The sequence below is a fragment of the Anolis carolinensis genome, chromosome 3 (genome assembly GCF_035594765.1).
Source record: "Anolis carolinensis isolate JA03-04 chromosome 3, rAnoCar3.1.pri, whole genome shotgun sequence".
NCBI classification, from domain to species: Eukaryota; Metazoa; Chordata; class Lepidosauria; order Squamata; family Dactyloidae; genus Anolis; species Anolis carolinensis.
Genome location: NC_085843.1, coordinates 197146429 through 197165559, shown reverse-complemented (window position 1 = coordinate 197165559; position 19131 = coordinate 197146429). Strand labels below are relative to the sequence as shown.

Sequence of the window (19131 nt, the reverse complement as noted above, 5' to 3'; positions counted from 1 at the left end):
TAAATTAAAAGCAAAAGCCTCACAAATTTTCAAAAAAGGAAATGTAAACATACAACAGAGAAAGCAAAAATGAAACAAAACCTTTTTGAGGATTATACAGTAGAGTCTCACTTATCCAAGCTAAACGGGCCAGCAGAAGCTTGGATAAGCAAATATCTTGGATAATAAAGAGGGATTAAGGAAAAGTCTATTAAACATCAAATTAGGTTATGATTTTACAAATTAAGCACCAAAACTTCATGTTATACAACAAATTTGACAGAAAAAGTAGTTTAATACGCAGTAATGTTATGTTGTAATTACTGTATTTATGAATTTAGCACCAAAATATCACGATATATTGAAAACATTGACTACAAAAATGGCTTGGATAATCCAGAGGCTTGGATAAGCGAGGCTTGGATAAGTGAGACTCTACTGTACCACCAAATACAGAGTGGTACATAGTGGGGCAATATAGACAGACATACAGACACACACACACACACACAAATATAAATGCATATGCATATATATCTCAACATCATTTATATACTGATGGGGTCTGATAGGACTTGGCAGTGACTTCCCAGGAAACAGGTCACAGTGTTTGGCTAAATAGCTCGATGAAACAGCAAATCTGGTAAAAGGCCAATTCAGTGTTACAGATCATTAGGAAACAATCCGAAACAGAACTGCCAATATCGCATTACCATTATTCCATTATATGGTATGACCTCACCTGAAATACTGATTAGTATCACAATGATCAAAGGGCCAAGCAACTGCCAGTGAGAAAAGGTTACAATGTTTGGGGTTGATTGGGTTTCAAAAATAAAAGGCAAACAAGAAGGGCTGTGATACAAGTGTATCATATTATGTGAGATACCTAAAAATAGTCAGAGAGATGCTATTTTTCCTTCTACACAATGCTAAAATAATGGGAAAATAGAATAAAGTTCAAATGGTGGGAGATTGAGGTCACATGAAAGAAAGTTCATCACACACAGCAAATACAGCACCCAATACTAAAAGATGTAATGATGACAGCAACTTGCATGGAAGAGGTGACTAAACAAAAGCATGGATAAGACTATTCTGTTTTCCTGAATATAAGACCTAACTGAAGAATAAGCCCTAGAATGATTTTTCAGGATACAACAGTAATATAAGATACCCCCAAAATAAATCCCAATTGAGATCATCAGCCAGACAGGACATATCAGTAGCACATTTACACACAATGGGCGTATTGAATTATAGGTAGTGTTCCATTATCATAATAAGCACTGCCAGTCTGATAAATATTTTGATAATATTTCACAAATAACTTCAGTGGCCAGAGGTTATGGATATCTTTAAATGGTGCTTGCTGTAAGTTTTTTAACTGTTTTATTTGATATAATTGGGATTTTATATTGAGATACGATGTTTTAACTGATTATGTATTGTGATCGGATGTATTTCTATGAATATTATATGTTGTACACCACTTTGAATCCCATCCACGGGAGAAAAGCAGGATAGAAATGAATAAATCATCATCATCATCATCATCTGGGCAGAGGCCACAAGGGGATGCTAGACAGAGAAGGATAATCAATTTTAGGGAGGGGGTGGAAGAACTAAAACAATTTCCCCGTTTTCCTGTTATTCCCCCACCCATGTCGCCATCATCAAAACAATTATTGTTTATGATATGGGAAAGGGGGGGAATAAACTGTGAAAATTGTGACAATGGTTTCCCTCCTTCTATCCCCCCGCCCCAAAAGGACTATCTTTCTCTGTCTAGGTACTGCCTGGATAATGGAACAGTACAGAATTATGAAATAATAATAATAATAATAATAATAATAATAATAATAATAATAATAATAATAATAATAATAATAGGAATAAAATTACTACTAGCTGTGCAATATAAGCAGGCTACATAGACAAGAAGTGCCCCATTAAGGGGAACCATTTTTTTTTGGATGCTGAACGAAAACATCCTTTTCACAGCCTGCCTGTTTTCGGGAGGTGCTGAAAAATGGATGTGGAGGGTTTCCGGTATCCAGCAATTAGTAGTCATTGATGCTGTATTTCCCTGAAAATAATCCCGGATCTTGTATTAAATTTTGCTCCAAAAGACACATTAGGGCTTATTTTCAGGGGATATCTTGTTTTTTCATGTATAGCAATCTACATGTATTCATTTATTCATGTACAAAAACCTACATTTATTCAAAATCAATCATGTCAATTTCTTATGGAACATCATCATAACTCTCCTGACCCCAAATTCTGGGCTAAATTTCTTGCAACTCCATTTTCTGTAGAACCACTGGTCCCAATCTCTCATGTTCAAAAACAGTTATTTTCGGCCCATTGGCAGCAATGGGGAACTTACAAGGCTCCCCTTTCCCTCGGGAGCTTTTCCTTTCTTCCCTTCAAGGGAGCCTTAGCAACAGGGTAAATAAAGCACCCTATCCAGCACATTATGGGATGGGGAGACCTCATGGGCCCCCCTTCCATATTCTTCATTAAGACCTGGATTTAAAAAAGCATCAGAGTTACCACTCTTAAGTCTCTGGATCCTTTCCCTTCTGTTTGTAGAGGATGAGACTGGGTTTACTGCTTCTTAAAGCTGTTCTACTCTAGAGAAGATGCAGGTACTCACACTTTCTTCTCTACCATCAGCTTTCTAAGGCATTTTAAGGAAGCCCTGGGAAGGAAGAGTGATGACCTCGGGTTCAGTCAAGCTATCTTCCCTGGACTACCTTAAAAATCCCCACTTGCCTGCAGGGCTGCAATCTTCTTTCTGATTGGGGTTTTGCTTCCTTAAAGCTGCTTCTACTTTCTACTCTAAAGGAGAGGTAGGCTTCTCTTTTGGTTTGCTGGGATTATTATTATTAATAATAATCTTTTAGAAGTATTTCCTGAAGGAGAGGACGGAAAGGGGAAAAAGAAACTAAAAGGGTGAAAGCCCCCAAACACATGCGCGTGCACCCCACCCACCGTCCTTCAGGTCTCCAACTCCCAGTCAGTCCCACTAAATAAAAAGAAACAGGAAAATAAAAGATAATCAGAAAGATTCAACTGTAATGCCAAATAGGGGAGGAAGAGCCGAGATCGGATCTCTTTTGCGTTCGTAACGGGCGGGTTTTCGTACCAGGAGGGCCTTTTCCGTTACGGGCTCCTGAAGTACTGAAGGAAATGGAAGAAATGAAATCCATGCATAACCCTACTACTAATCATGACAACTATACTTTATCATCAGTATCAGAGACAACATAAACTACAAGTTGCTATGGAAGAGAATAAAGTTCTATTATATTATGCTATTCTCAATAGCCACTGTGGTCTTTGGGCTTTGGCTATTCACATGTTCTTAAATTGTATTTCAGTTGTTTCTATCTGAAGGGTCTTCAAATACACTCTCACAGTTAAAACCATAGCAGTGGGGGTGAAATCACAGAACAATGTCTAAGAAACTTGCCAATATCCTCTCTGAAACCCTGGTATTTCTTTTCAAAATCACCAAGCCGAAATTGCTCAGATGCCTCACAAATTAGCTGGAGGTGACTTTCATCTCTATAAAAGAAAAACAACTTATTGCATACCTAAAGAACATGATTCAATACTGCACGGTGATTGCCTTCAGCAGAATGTAGTCTTTTTCTTACAGTTACTCTGCTCTCTCTTTTTTCTGCTAAATTCAGGCCTCTTCTATCAACTGCCTGCTGAAACCAGTCTGAAGTCATTATACCATGCCTTGATTGTAACTTGACTGATCGTCATTCTACAGTAGTATAGCACACAAACAGAGTCTGTTCACATACTCAGCCGAAAGTGGTTAAGAAATGTGGACATGGACATGAAAACTGACTTACCACTTCAGCTACTCATTTGACCTGAACTTTCATATATAAAACACCTCCAACCTCCCACCTAAGGATTGAAGCCAATGAGGACTGTATTAAATGGGAGCATTCTATCCTTGTGACAAAACCACAGCTGGTGGCTGAAGATAAAAATCCAATCCTGGCCCTAGGCAGCCATATTCCCCTTGGCAATCCTGTTATTACAGCAGTTGTGCTTACTCTTGCTGACACATAAAAAGCATGGCATGTATGCAGTGCTCACCTTCTTTGAGCAGCAGTGTTTGTAGCTGTATCGAGACATACTATGAAACACTGTAAGTGTGATCTTCCTATAGCTCCAACCGTAATAAAGCATCTTAATAGCTTTCATTTAGTATTAGTAAAAATAAATATAATGCAACAGAAACCTACATGTAGGTCTTGCAGACAAAGCTAAAGGATAATTCAAAAAAGCAGAATAAATTGAAATTCTAACTATTCTGTCATGACATTATCAGCTTCTCAGAGCCTGTATATAATTCTACTACTGGACTGAGACAATTACTGGAGATAACACATTATGTAACAAATGGGTTAGCTATGAAAGAAAAATCTCATGTTGCTCTTCTGTATTTATATTGCCATCTTGTGGAGACTGAAGAATTCTAATGTAATGACTTTGAGACCTGTGCCAATATTGTGTCCTCCAGCTACCTTATTTTCTATTATGCCAGGAAGTTATTTTTCAGAAAAAATGTCTCAGCTGTTACGTGTCACAAGACATACATACACACAAACATCCGAAAAATTCTGACTGCTGATTATTCCATATGAAGAAACATGTAGACAATTGACATTTCAAGTTAATCACCACAAAAATGCAACTAAGATTCTTCTGATACCTCCATTTGACAGTATCAGCCTAATAACATTTTAATGCCAGATACAAAAGGTACAAGATAGAATTGCACTAGAGCTATCCAAATACACAAACCACCCCCTGACAACAGCTGTAGGTTTTGCAGGGATTGTTTTTATTACAGTAGAGTCTCACTTATCCAACACTCACTTATCCAACGTTCTGGATTATCCAACGCATTTTTGTAGTCAATGTTTTCAATATATCATGATATTTTGGTGCTAAATTCGTAAATACAGTAATTACTACATAGCATTAATGTGTAATGAACTACTTTTTCTGTCAAATTTGTTGTAAAACATGATGTTTTGGTGCTTAATTTGTAAAATCATAACCTATTTTGATGTTTAATAGGCTTTTTCTTAATCTCTCCTTATTAACATATTCACTTATCCAACATTCTACCGGCCCGTTTATGTTGGATAAGTGAGTACTGTATTTCAATATATATTTGTTCTTATTAGTTACATGTATCAAAGGCAATTCTGTCTGAGTGCCTTAGTGGTCGAATATCTATGATAAAAAATATAAACACTGCTTTTTTCAGCAGGAGAGTATGTTTGGACAATGTCTGAATAGTGGTCAGACATGTTTAAAATAAAGGGAGCTGACTAGGCAGATTGTCCATATAGACCAACTTAAAAGCTGATGCTTCTTATAGTTATTCTGTAAGATTCTCCCATTAAGAGAGCCTGCCTATACAGTAAGATCCTTTTTTGCACTAATGGTAAATATACATGTTTTGTACAGTGAAGCTGTGAAGCAAAGAGAAAGGCACGGAGAAAGTGGTGCAGGAGGCATAATACAATTATGGGTAGAGAAAGAGTGATATGACAGGAGATGAAGTCAATCACTATAGGGAAAGGAGACACAGGGGCCATTTCATTTTTGAGTCTCAGGTACAGTGGAACCTTGACTTAAGAGAATCCCAAATTAATAGCATTTGAGTTAAGAGCAATCACTCAGCCCGGGTTTTGCTTTGACATATGAACAGTATTTTGAGCCAGCACCAGAGGGAGTGCTAGCACGAGAGTACAGGGCTTCAAGGGAGCAGCCTGGTGCCTCCGTGCTCTTGCCTGCTTTGGGAGATTTCTGTCTGCTTTGCTCTTGTCCGCTTTGAGGAACTTTGGGTTAGTTGATTTTGCGTGGTTTTTATTCTTGGTATATGTTTGGCTTCATGAAGAGAGTGTGGGAGAGAGAGCAAGAGAGAGGAGGATAGAAGTTGAAATGAATACAGTATGAAGAAAATGATGCTTCTGCCTCTTCACTTTGTGCTTCTTTGCCACAACTTTGTGCTTCTACCATTTTAAAGTTGATCTTTATTATTATTATTGTTCCATGTGAATGTGCAGGTTTTGCCTTGCTGTTACACTGGCCAACACACATTTTGTTGCTTCAAATCTGCTTCCTTGCCAAAATTTTGTGCTTTGACAGTTTTTAAATTGATCTTTCCTTTTTATTGTTCCATGTGAATGTGTATTTATACATTATTTTTGTTATTTATAAAGTACATTTTCTTATTTGAAAGCACACAACAAAAATGGGGGGGGGGGGGGGGGTTGGGGACAGAACAGATTAATAGCATTTTAATGGGAAATTTGCTTTGAGATTAGAGCAATTTGAGTTACTGAACAAATTAAACTTTTAACTTGGTATCACTGTGTCTGGTTGCTCATCTACTCTGTCTTCTGGCCTTGTGGTGTTGTCATTTAGTGCTGTATCGAGATCAGCATTTTTCATGATTTCACAATGGAGCACTGAGACCTGAGGAGAAGTGATGTAGTCAATGTGGTATATAGGTAGGGACATGACGTTGAGGCCTGTAAAGCCTCTGAGGATGAGGATTTTCTGGTGGAGCCTGGTGTTTCTGTGGGGGAAAGTGAAAGTGTTTTTCGAGACGATGGGAATGTTTTGGGTAGATCTGTTTCTGGGGAAAAAGGCAGTGATTCTCATGAGAATTGGTCAGAGACTGACGGGAACAAATCCGGTGTTCCCAGAGACTGAAAGATAAACAAAGGGAATGCAGGTGTGAGAAAAACTGATGTCATGGACAAGAGGTAGGATTCTTAAGGAATTGGAGTCAATGTTCGGTGGGGAGATCAATGTAGGATTTTCATGGGTCTTGGGAGCTCCGAGTTAGGAGTTCTGTTCTTGGGTTTGTATCTTGTTCTCCTATTTAAGTTCCATGCCTCCTGTTTGGATTACAACTCTTGTTCCAAGTTTCAAGCCTTTGGACTTTGGTCATGTTCATGCTTTCATGTTTTGCCACAAATCTTGTTTCAAGTTTCAAGACTTTGGGATTATACTCAAGTTCAAGTACAGTTCAAGTACTTATCCAAGACTTGCTTATCCATGGTTCTGGATTATCCAATGCATTTTTGCAGTCAATGTTTTCAATATATCGTGTTATTTTGGTGCTAAATTCGTAAATATAGTAATTACAATATAACATTACTGCGTATTGAACTACTTTTTCTGTCAAATTTGTTGTATAATATGATATTTTGGTGCTTAATTTGTAAAATCATAACCTAATTTGATGTTTAATAGGATTTTCCTTAATCCCTCCTTATTATCCAAGATATTCGCTTATCCAAGGTTCTGCCGGCCTGTTTAGCTTGGATAAGTGAGACTCTACTGTATCAATCCTTTGGATTATGGTCATGTTCATGCTTTCATGCTTTTGGATATAATTCTAGTTTAAGTGCAACAACCTTTGGATTACAATGCCTTAAGTGCTTTTTGGAATTCCTATTCAGAGTTAGTCATTTCTTTTTGTTAAGGTAAAGGTACAGTTTTTTTCCCTGACATTAAGTCTAATCGTGTCTGATTCTGGGGGATGGTGCTCATCTCAATTTCTAAGCCAAAGAGCCAGTGTTGTCTGTGGCCAAGGTCATGTGGCAGGCATGACTGCATGGAGCACCATTACCTTCCTTCCCGTATCTATTGATCTACTCCCATTTGCATGTTTTTGAACTGCTAAGTTGGCAGAAGCTGGGGCAAATAGCAGGAGTTCACCCCGCTCCCTGGATTCGAACCGCCAACCTGTCGGTCAGCAAGTTCAGTAGCTCAATGGTTTAATCTGCTGCGCCACTGGGGGCTCCCAACTTTTGTTAAGCATCTGGAAATCTAGTTCATGGATGCATTTTGAAATTATTTTATATTAGATACTCTTTTCTTAATAAACTTACTATTCTTGTTCATCTGTGTGGTGTTTGGGTGAAGAAGGGGATCAAGTAGGTGGCTGGGCTGCAACACCTGACATGCCAAAGAGGTCCATACTCATAACCCATATCAATACCTACTACCTTTCTTGCAAGGAAATCCCGCCCATCACATGCACGTTTGGTGATGACATGAGAAAGACTTCTCAGTCGCTGTTTGCAGCTGAGGAATTCTCTTCTATGAAAGGTCCAGTTAGTCCCCTCTCTTGCTATCTTTCTGCCAGCAGGTTAAGTCCTTCTTGTTTAAGGAGGCATTTGACAGATTTTAAAATCATATTACGGAGTAGTGCTCATAGTGGTGCAATGTGTTTTTATCCTGTTTTAAATTTTGTTTTAAATGTATCTTTAATTTTTTTAAAAAAATGTAAGTCATGTACATTTTATCCAACTTCTACTTTAAACTTTTAAGCCATCTTGGATTCCATGGTGAGGAAAAAGTATGGTAAAAATTGAATGAATGAATGAATGAATGAATAAATAAATTCTATTAAATAATCTTTAATCAAAAACAACTTCATTCTTCTCTTTCCCCTAACATTCTGAATACACCAATTAGCAAAAGTTAACTCTAAAGAAGGTTTAGCTATACAAATTATTGTGCAATTTTACACAAGACCTCACCTACTATAGTGCTAAATAAACTGTGCAGTTTTCAGGACAATATTAGTGGTTATTTTCTTTGTATTTAGACTTATTTGGATACAAAGCTCAATCTGGGATAAAGAGGAAATTGCACTGTATGCTGGCAAGCACTTACCCAGCTTTCTTTTTGGTTGATGTAAGCAGCTTAATGGACTGAAGGAGGAGAAAGGACAAACGAGATTCAAATATTCCAAGGAGTTTTAATACTTCTTCCTTATTGAGGCAAGTGGAAGAGTCTTCAACAGGCATTCTTTCAAGTTTATTCTTGTCATCTTCAAGTCTCTATACAGAGAAGACATTTTTGAAAGCATGATCTAAACAATGTAAGGCGTTATATTCACGGTACTTTTAAAATTGATTTTTTTAAAAAAAAATCTATGTTATTTATAGGATTTAAAAACCAATAGGAGAGTAGTAAAATGATGTTAATTTCACATAGCTACAGAAACACCATCTAACAACTCTGAGGTAAAGGTAAAGGTTTTCCCCTGACATTAAGTCTAGTCATGTCCGAATCTAGGGGCTGGTTCTCATCTCCATGTCTAAGCCGAAGAGCCAGTGTTGTTGGTAGATACCTCCAAGGTCATGTGGCTGGTATGACCGAACCCATGCAAAAACTGATCATATAACACGACAACATGGATATGATTTTCAACAATGATAGATACCTGCTCATGTTCAGCAGCAAGCTCTTTTCTAATAAGCTGAAATACAGACTGAGTCTGTATCATTATATCCAAAGCCCCAGATAAAGTCTTCAGTTTTCCAACCGTGCTGTTCTGACCTAGAGTTACAATAAGAACAACAGTAATAAATGGAACACTCCTCAGTTACATAGTTTTCTGCCTGATAATGTTCTGAGAAAATGTATTTTACCCAAAGCAGCAGTAAATTTCATAGCATGAAAAGAAACAGAGCAATCACCCAACTTACTCGCCATCTGAAATTCTGCAAAGGCGACTCTTTCCAACTGCACACGAAGGAGCTCACATGGTGCATCCTTGAGCAGCTGGAAAAACTTCACGGCTTTACTGTAATGAAGGTCAACTAGGACTCTGTGCTGTTTACGCTGGTGCTCATCGCCAACCTTCAACAAAATTTATAGTTATGAATAAAAAGAAAGCTATATATAGTATTATAGCACATAAAAGCTTCACTTTCCCCTATGTTTTGTCCTATGCTGACAGAACTTCTGAATTATACTATGTAACACAATTTTTGTTCCTGGGTTATAAATGACACTTCCTAATTGGTTCTATCAGAAAAGCATGGAAACAGTTTATTAAACCTCAAAAAATGGTTTTTGCAGGACATTTGGCAGCACATTTGGCTATAGCTTTTCAATGAATATCTTTTCAAGTCTCAAACAATTCAATAAAGTTGGTGGCAACCACAAAAACCAAGTTTTTGGAGTATAACAACTACTTTCAAATTAAGTTCCGCACAATTAAACAGGAAATATTATTTTAAACCAGGAACAGAAAAAAAATTCAAATAACAGTGTTATTTACAAAAAGTAAGTGTTAAAAAGAAATCCTATGGAATGTGTTTCTTCTTGCAATTACTCACATCTGATGTTTTTTACAGATTGGCAGAAAGATACCACTACATCCAGTATAAGAAAAATGTCATGTAATTACATTACTGGCATCGAATCATCTGGATTAGTATACTTATATCACTAATAAATAGATTCACACTGGGAAGATCGACATTGCAGTACAGATATTAATGCAACCATGAAAATACAAGTAAGGAATGTATTGTGAAAGTTTATCTATTCGTTTTATTGTCCCTAAAAAAATTCTGAGCACAATGCTTTTTCTTCAACACAAACTGACATATATAAAATTTGGACCACCACAGAAAGATAAATGAGCAGAGACTTAATAAATCAGAAGAATCTTAATTACAGAAAGGAACATTAGGCTAGAGTTTCTTAAATACCTGATTTCTCAAACAGCTGTGATACATGGAAGCCAGTCTGTGGTGAACTGTTGCTGCTCGGTATTGGCAAAGGGGCTGCCGTGCAGATACTGTATCAACATCACAGTATTTCAATGATTTCATCATTGATTCACTAACTTCTTTTTCTATCTAAAACATACACAGAAAATCTTCAGAATGTATGAAACCAAATACAGGGCTCTTTAACCATGTTTGAACAGAGTTACACAGTTCTTTTGGGGGATGAATCTGGCTTTATCATGGGTTTCCAATCATAGGACTATGGAACTACATTCAGCTGAGCACAGGGAGAATATGCCTATACTCAAGTGTTTGAAAGCTTGATTGGGGGGAATGCATGGACCCAAATCCCCTTTTCCAATTTAAGCATATATGCAAGCTAATAAACACTTGCATAGAGGGAAATTTTAAAAAAGAAAACTACAATAAATAATTTTCCTTTCCAGTCTGGGACACAAAGTCACTTACAAAAATCAAAACAGATTCAGCTAAAAAGTTTATAGCACTCAAAAACTATAATAAGCAATACATAAAGCCAAAAGAAGCTGAAAGCAAAACATTAATAAAGTACAAATAAAGACAACATCACACGAAAGACCATCTATACCAACTTATGTGACTAGAAAAGCATTCAAGGGTTTAATGTCGAGTATTGTTATATTTTAATAGCATAATGGGCACACATCTATTTTATATCTATCTTATCTTGTCAACAGCAGTATATTAACATGCTGGGCAGCATTTCCAGGCAGTTTATTGAGGTATTAGTTTCTTGGGAGCAGCAGAAGATTATATGGTTGTCTTCTCTTCAGAGTAGCTTCATTTGGGCTATTCCCCAGCTTCTTTTTATTGCTTTCTTACACCCACTCAACTTGTCAGGTGTCCAATCTCAATGCACACCTGTATCTATGCCACCACAGGTATCTTTATCAGAGTGCACTTAAAAGTCTTGTCACCACTTGTCATCTAATGTCCTGCCAGCAGGGTTCATTTCCAGAGAGCTCCTTCTCTTTTATCTTTATTTACACTGTGAGCATATATTAGTTTTCCAAGGCAGAAGCCAGCTTCTTAATGGTTCTGGATGATTCAGACACCCTCTTACAGATTTAACTACTTGCATTAGTTCTTACATTCTATATCTCACAATCTATACTGTTACATTCTGTACTATAAAGTTATATGACGAGGCTGAAAAACTGGTGACTCAATGATCTCACCTGCAACGCAGGGAGTGCAGGGAGGAGAAGAGGTGGCACAGGAAACTGTTCTGCTGACAAAACCTCAGTTGAATCGAGACTTTCTATCAAAAGACACACATCTACTAGACATGGCAAAATTTTGCAGGGGGAGGCTTTGATCTGATTCTACAAGATAGTCCTTAAATTATTAAGAACAGGATTTGATTTTCTTTTACATCATGTTCTTGCAATCCACCAATGTTTCCCATAGATTAGCCTAAGCAACTTTGTAGTGTTTTGACATTTTATTTGAATTTTTCAAAAAGGGAAGCACTGCTATTCTTCCCATTGTTTGTTTGTATTTTTATCATGCTCTTATTGTAACTGGTTTTGCATTGACTGTTTCAGAATCATATATAATAGTTTTTCAGCAGGATAACTCAATATAATAGTGGGACAGTATTTCAGCAGGACTATTAATTAAAAGCTGTTTAGCCCAAGATATTTGGAAAGCATTAAACCAATCACACTGTGAGCAATCATATTCATGACTAGTAATTTTTTCTTGTTATGTATTCTATAAAATATTCTGAGACCTTCCTTTCCAGTCCTCCCTTATCATTAATGCTAATTCACCAGCCATGGGCTTCTTAAACTTTTTCCAGCTTTGACCTCTTTCTGCCTGATAATTTTTTACATGACTTCAGATCAATAAGTATATAAAGCAGGTATTCAAATGCAACCATTTACTGATAACTGGTGATCGGCTGGTGGGAACGAGGGACAGGGCCTTCTCGGTGGTGGCTCCTCGGCTGTGGAACTCCCTCCCCAGTGACATCCGGCAGGCTCCATCCCTTCTGAGTTTCAGAAAAAAGGTGAAGACCTGGCTTTGCGAACAAGCGTTTAATGAATGAATTATTATGGCTTTAACTCGGTCCGGACTAAGGTTTACGTGCAAGGTTTATGTGGACGAATGGATTAAGTATTTTATTATACTGTTTTAAATGTATTTATTGGATTGTTTTAAATTGATTGTTTTAATTGCTATGTTTATTTTTGTACTGTATACCGGCATCGAATTTGCCAGATTGTGAGCCGCCCTGAGTCCCTTCGGGTGAGAAGGGCGGCATATAAATGATGGAAATAAATAAATAAAATAAATACCAAACCAACACTTGCAAGCCTTGATAAACAGGCTGATTTTCCTTTTTGTGGAGTACAGCTGAAGTATTGTTGCGTTTAGAAACAGTTTACTGTTGCCAATTTGTTCTTGACCCCACCACAGAGCTAAAGGGACATCATTTGGGGTCAGGACCCACACTTTAAGAAGCAATCACCTGTCAACATATGTTATTATAAATTCAAATATGCTACCTGTTCTTGCGCTTTCCTGGATAACGGAGCATAATCTTGAAGCAGAGTTGCCATAGTAAAATAGGTAGTGGACAATTCCCAGTTGACAGAATCCCAGACAGCTGCATGAATTTCCCTTTTGCCCAGTGATCTTAAGGCCTTCAGATAGTAGTCAATAGCCTACAAATTCAATTGTGCAGTAAAAAGTCATTGAATAAAGATTTACATATACATGAAGACAAATGGTAGATTATGGTTACAACTTGTGGGGTTTGACTTCAGTGTTCAGTGACCAAGAATGACATGACTGAAAAACACATTACACCACATTGACTGCCAAAAATATTGCCATTATTAAAATTATATCAATTATTGTTGTTATTATATTTATTTATACCTTGCTTTATCTCTCCAAAGGGGACTCAAATCAGCTTGACAAAAAAATAGTATACAATTTAAAATATACAAAAATGCAAACATTAAAATAGAATTAAACACATACAGCACTAAAAAAAATTCACAGTTAAAAATAATCTAAACAGTTTAAAACCACAGCATCGCCTGACTAGATCTTAAACACCTTCATCTTTTAAAGCCTGCCTGAATAAAAAGTTTTTAGCCTGGATGGACCACCGTGGCCAGATCTGGCTTCTCAAGGAATGGGCACAGTTGACGCACAAGTTTTAATTGTGCAAAGGTCCTCCCGGCCACCACAGATACCTGGGCTTTCAGGTTCAACGCTGAGTCCAGGAGGACCCCCAAACTGCGAACCTCTGTCTTCAGGGGGAGTGTGACCCCATCCAGCTCTGACTGGATCCTTATTCCCTGGTCTGCCTTCTGATTGACCAGGAGTACCTCTGTCTTTCTCTGTCTTTCAATTTGTTTGCCCTCATCCAGTCTATTATTGATGGCAGACACTTGTTTAGGATCAGGACAGCTTCCTTGGCATTAGGTGGAAAGGTGTAGTAGAGTTGGGTGTCATCTGCATACAGATGGCACCATTCTCCAAAACTCCAGATGACCTCTCCCAGCTGTTTCATGTATATGTTAAACAGCATGGGAGACAAAATGGAAACGAAGGGGGTTCAAATAGGAGTCCCCTAGCACCACCACCTTGGCATGGCCCTCCAGGAAGGACCGGAGCCACTGTAAGACAGTGCCTCCTAGTCCCATCCTAGCAAGATAACCCAGAAGGATACCATGGTCGATGGTATCAAAAGCCACTGAGAGATCCAGGAAAACCAACAGGGACACACTCCCCCTGTCTAGTTCTCTGCGGAGGTCATCTACCTAAGTGACTAAAGCTATCTCTGTTCCATAGCCAGGCCTGAAACCAGATTGAAATGGATCTAGATAATCTGTATATCTAGATATACAGATTGATATATAACCTGAATAAAATATGGGATAAATATTTATTTTAAAATCTGAACATATGAGTCATACAAATAATTATATACTACATGCAAACATATGCTTTGGTAGAAAAATTCAGCTGACAATTAATTCTATCTAAGAATTGTAATTGGTTTAAATGCATGCCCAGTGGAAGTTATTTACCTTATTGTAATAAAGAGCCTCTTCAGGGGAAAATTCTCTTTTAAAATCTCCCCCAGCAGCGCAATGAGCATGAGCACAAATCCTCATTAGTCTTCCCATGTTGCAAAGAAGCAGAGCAGAGTTGGTTGCATCATCAATGGATTCAAAATTTTGAATTCCTTTTTCAAAAAAGGAGAAGCTCTTCCTCCAAAGTTGCTGCTCTGCTGCAGATACTGTTTTGTTCTCTAGTTCAGAGCAAACGAAAAGGGGCCTGTTTAGTTCAATCGAAAATACTAAGACTATATACTGTACTGCCCAACTGGCTAAAAGCTATTCAAGAATTTAAGGAAAAAAACTCTAGATAAACATCAAAACCAAAATATACATAAAACAATTGCTAAAATGTGTTTTTCTGGAGGCCTCCATCATGAACTTTTTGTTGGACATTGGCCCCTTCTATACTGCCACAAAAAATTCAGATAATCTGCTTTGAACTGGATTATATGGCAGTATAGACTCATATAATCCTGTGGATTATCAGCATGGATAATATGGATTATATGGCGGCGTAAAAGGGGCCATAGTTGTTAATTTAATTTTACAAAATTCATAAAGAAGGCCACCCAAAAGTATGTTCTGTGTGCTACTTGAGTGCTCCTGGCCCCAAATAATCTGTTCATCTGGTTTACAAGTAGAGTCAATGTGTAAGTACAGCATGTTGAGAGTAGACACCTTGTTTGGGAGGGAAACACCTTAAAGTGAACACTGCAGTGGCAACAAAAGATTTCGGGAAACTAGAAAGATAAAGGGTGCCACACTGAGCTGCATGTTGCCCATCCATTATTTTCTATGAAACTGATCAAACCTGCAACTCACCATTATTAATCTACTTTCATGTTTTTACCAATCTTTTAAAAATATTAATTTTTTTTCACGAATGCTACTGGCAAGCAAGTGTACAGTTCACAGCAGATGTCATGCAGGCTGCCTTTTATGGTGAAGTGACTGCACAGGGATGTGGGTAAGGGTACTTCCTTCTCAATATCCTGTACTTTTCAAGTGAAAACCTCTCCCTCAACCTCTTTATAGAAATTCACGGATTGTAACAGCACTAACATTAGTCATTTTTATCACTACCAATACTTCTAGCTTAAATCATGATTTGAAAACACCTCAACATTCAAGACAAGTGCCAGTGGAAAAAGAAAATTCCCACAAGCGATTCCCACAAACATTTATTACACTTGGCAGCATTTGTACTGAGTCTGTAATAGAGCCATGTGAAAGAAGCTGTTTCAGGACTTTTATATCAATTAACTATAGACGATATACAGCAGTGTCCAAAAACAGTTTGTTTGGGTTTTTTTTTACTATAAATAACCATGGATTAGATAAGCATCAGATTTTTCCCCAGTTATATGATCTATTGTCCTTCACTTGAAAATTAGCTCTTGATTGAAAAGCATATACTTGCCCACTCTTTCACTCTGTAAAGCAGCAGCTTGGTTCATGTAAAATACTCCAATTTCATTTTGGATGTTGCCCATTCTCTTCACTACTTGCATATATTGCTCTGGATTCATCCCTCTTAAATTACTAAAAAGTAGGATTTCATTAGCTGCTTCATAGCACTTGCAGCTAATTGAAAGTTGGCATTCCAGATCGGTAGACAAATCCGTAGCCCAGGAAAATACTAGAAGAGAAAATCCAGGCACATTAGCTAGATGTTCTTGCCACGTTGCTATTATGTGTCAGAAATTCTCTGAGGCTCTCATCCAAATGCTTGCTCATTATTACCTTGGCAGCCGGACTCTCTATGCAGGCTATGCAGGATCTCCTGATCTTCCTTTGTCTGATAATTATACTCTTCAAGATATGCAGCTCTATTACTTGCATTCTGGGCCAGCATTAGTTGGATATCGCCACAAAGAGTCAAACTCTGACAAAGAAACAGGAGTACTTCAGAAAGCATGTTCGTGCAGAGGCAGCAATAAGTATCTGGTTGGGGGGAAAAGAAAGACACGAAAATGGTGAACACTGGGCGGCAGAACGCATTTGGGTATGAAGCCACACAAACAAGGATTGTGTCTAATCAATTCATACCATGTTGTTATTTTCGAACTGCTTGCATGGCTCTAAACTTAATAACTTAAGTTTTAAGTATAGAGAAGGCCTCTGCTTCCAAATTATTTTCTAATGGCTAAAGCAATAGTTTACTTCTAAACTGCTGTTTACTCAGGTCATTCTTAGTTTTTTAATTCAGAGAAAACATCCATCTGGATATAGTAAGGCAAACTTAATATCCAGTAAGATATGGTGTATGAATTTTCAACAATTTGGAAGTCTCAGACATTTGATCTTAAAGGTTGGGAGTTACAGTTCACTTACATCCAGAGAACGCTGTGCACCCAACTGATGATGAATCCGGATCAAACTTGGCACACATACCCAACATGACTGACTTTAAATGCTGGTGGGGTTTGGAGGGGATAGTTCACTTACATCCAGAGAGCACTGTGAACCCAAAGTACAATGGATCTGGAGCACATTTGGCACACAGACCCAAAATGCCCAACTTTGAATGTTGGTGCAGTTTGGGGGGAATGGACCTTGAATTTCATGAGTTATAGTTCACCCACATCCAGACAGCATTGTAAAGGAGATGATGAATCTGTAGCAAACCTGGCATGCATACCCAACATGGCAAACTTTGAATACTTACAGTGTTTGGGAGAATAGACTCAGAATGATGGGAGTTGTAGTTTATCCACATCGTTACACATTTTCTAATGGAACTATTTATAAACCCCCAAAACAAACAATGTCTATTTCTAATGTTTATCATTACAAAAGACCTAACCCAGGCATCGCTGGGTACCTAAGCTAGTAGATATATAAAATAGGTATAACAACCGATTAGTGATAACAAATCAGAATTTGCAAGCCTTGCTAAACAGATTGATTTTCCTTTTTATGAAGTACAGACGTAGCATCTTCTGCAGAGTCTACTTTAAACGCTGCTAACATATTTGTGTCGATGTCTAAAACAGCCATGAGGTGACGTTCAGAATTTCTTTTCGTGACCCCAACACTGGACAGCATTTGGGGTTGGGCCTCATAGTTTAAGAAACAGTGCTCCAGAGACAGTAAAAAATATTCCAACTTACCATGGCATTGTAAAGCTAGTTTTATGTATCGTAATGCTCTCCCATATTTCTGAAGACTCACAGCAGCATCAGAGAGGACATAGTAAGCCTTTGAGGATTTCAAAATCAGCTGAAGTTTCATTTTGTACTGCCAGGATCCGGGAATCATCCCTGACTGACTTGAATTCTTAACTTCCTGAAATGAGCCCACTGTATTTCAAAAATAAAACATTTAATTTGTCATAATGTTAGAGCACTACTGGTTCACATTGTATTAATTCAATCACAGGAATATATTGGTGCTCACTCAAATAAAACTACTCTGTTCTTCTATGATGCTTCCATTTATTGAAAATAACAAACTCATAAAATACATTTTGGATGAAAAAACAATTGCTGGTCATGTTGGTCCATGAGCGAAAAACATGCCACAATTAGAGAATTACCCCAAAAGCAAGCAAACATTCAAATTCTCCAGAATTTTCCATCAGGCTAGGAAGTAGAAAAACATAGTCAAAGCAAAAGACACAACAGAGTCCAAAATTATGCCAAATGCTCTGGCCATGAGATCAGCGGTTAGGCTGAGTATCAAACTCAAGATGGAGATGTCAGACTGATTCTCCCAACAATTTATACGCTGCCAAAGCAACATTTCTGAAAACACAAAAGTTGATTGTATCTCAGAGAGGAATTTCCTCAACAAGCCAAAGCATTCTATCATCGTAAACCGAAACAATAATTTAATTCTTAAAATACTTTAGTAGCAATATATATTATAACACAGCCAGAAAACAACCAGACCAAAATACTGTTGGTGCACTATGCTAATGGCTGAACTTTCTCTAGAGTCAGGCATTAGTAGTGAAGGAAGCCAGATGAAATCAGATTGGCTCTCGGTAGTCAGTTTCTCAATTCTTCACTGCTTTAACAGCCACAATGTCTCTCATCCTGTCATCCCTACTTACGTATCAGAATTGTACATCAACAGGATTCTGTATCAAAAACCAAAATTCAAAAAACAACAACCATCAACACTTGTTTAACTACAGAAACTAAAGCCTTTAGAAAAACTAACTAGCACTTAAGTTTACTTGTCCATTAATTTTACCAGCTACAGAAAACCATAAGGCGGTATGAAGACAAACTTACTTTTGTCTAAAAACAATGCCATCTGTTTTTCAAGACATTCAGGACCAACTCCTGTTGATTCATCTTCATATTTCAATGGAATAGGAGTATTAGGGTCTGCTGCAGGGAGATCACCTTCTTTTTTGATGCTACTGTCCACTGATTTCAAACCCTATTTAAGAAAATAAAAGCCTTGTCATTATTTCCACT

The 19131-nt window shown here is 37.6% G+C and overlaps 1 protein-coding gene across 2 annotated transcripts in view; it reads right to left on the bottom strand.

Moving 5' to 3' along the window:
- edrf1 (erythroid differentiation regulatory factor 1) overlaps positions 1-19131 on the bottom strand; it is a 46704-nt gene that overhangs the window by 3846 nt on the left and 23727 nt on the right. For both annotated transcript variants that reach the window (XM_008106753.3, XM_008106752.3), the window contains 10 exons: positions 18943-19093; positions 17815-18003; positions 16445-16645; positions 16122-16340; positions 14669-14892; positions 13130-13288; positions 10557-10706; positions 9543-9696; positions 9278-9393; positions 8725-8891 (listed from right to left, as the gene is read on the bottom strand). In XM_008106753.3, coding sequence (XP_008104960.1) covers positions 8725-8891; positions 9278-9393; positions 9543-9696; positions 10557-10706; positions 13130-13288; positions 14669-14892; positions 16122-16340; positions 16445-16645; positions 17815-18003; positions 18943-19093 — 1730 coding nt within the window. The remainder of the gene's footprint in view (positions 1-8724; positions 8892-9277; positions 9394-9542; positions 9697-10556; positions 10707-13129; positions 13289-14668; positions 14893-16121; positions 16341-16444; positions 16646-17814; positions 18004-18942; positions 19094-19131) is intronic.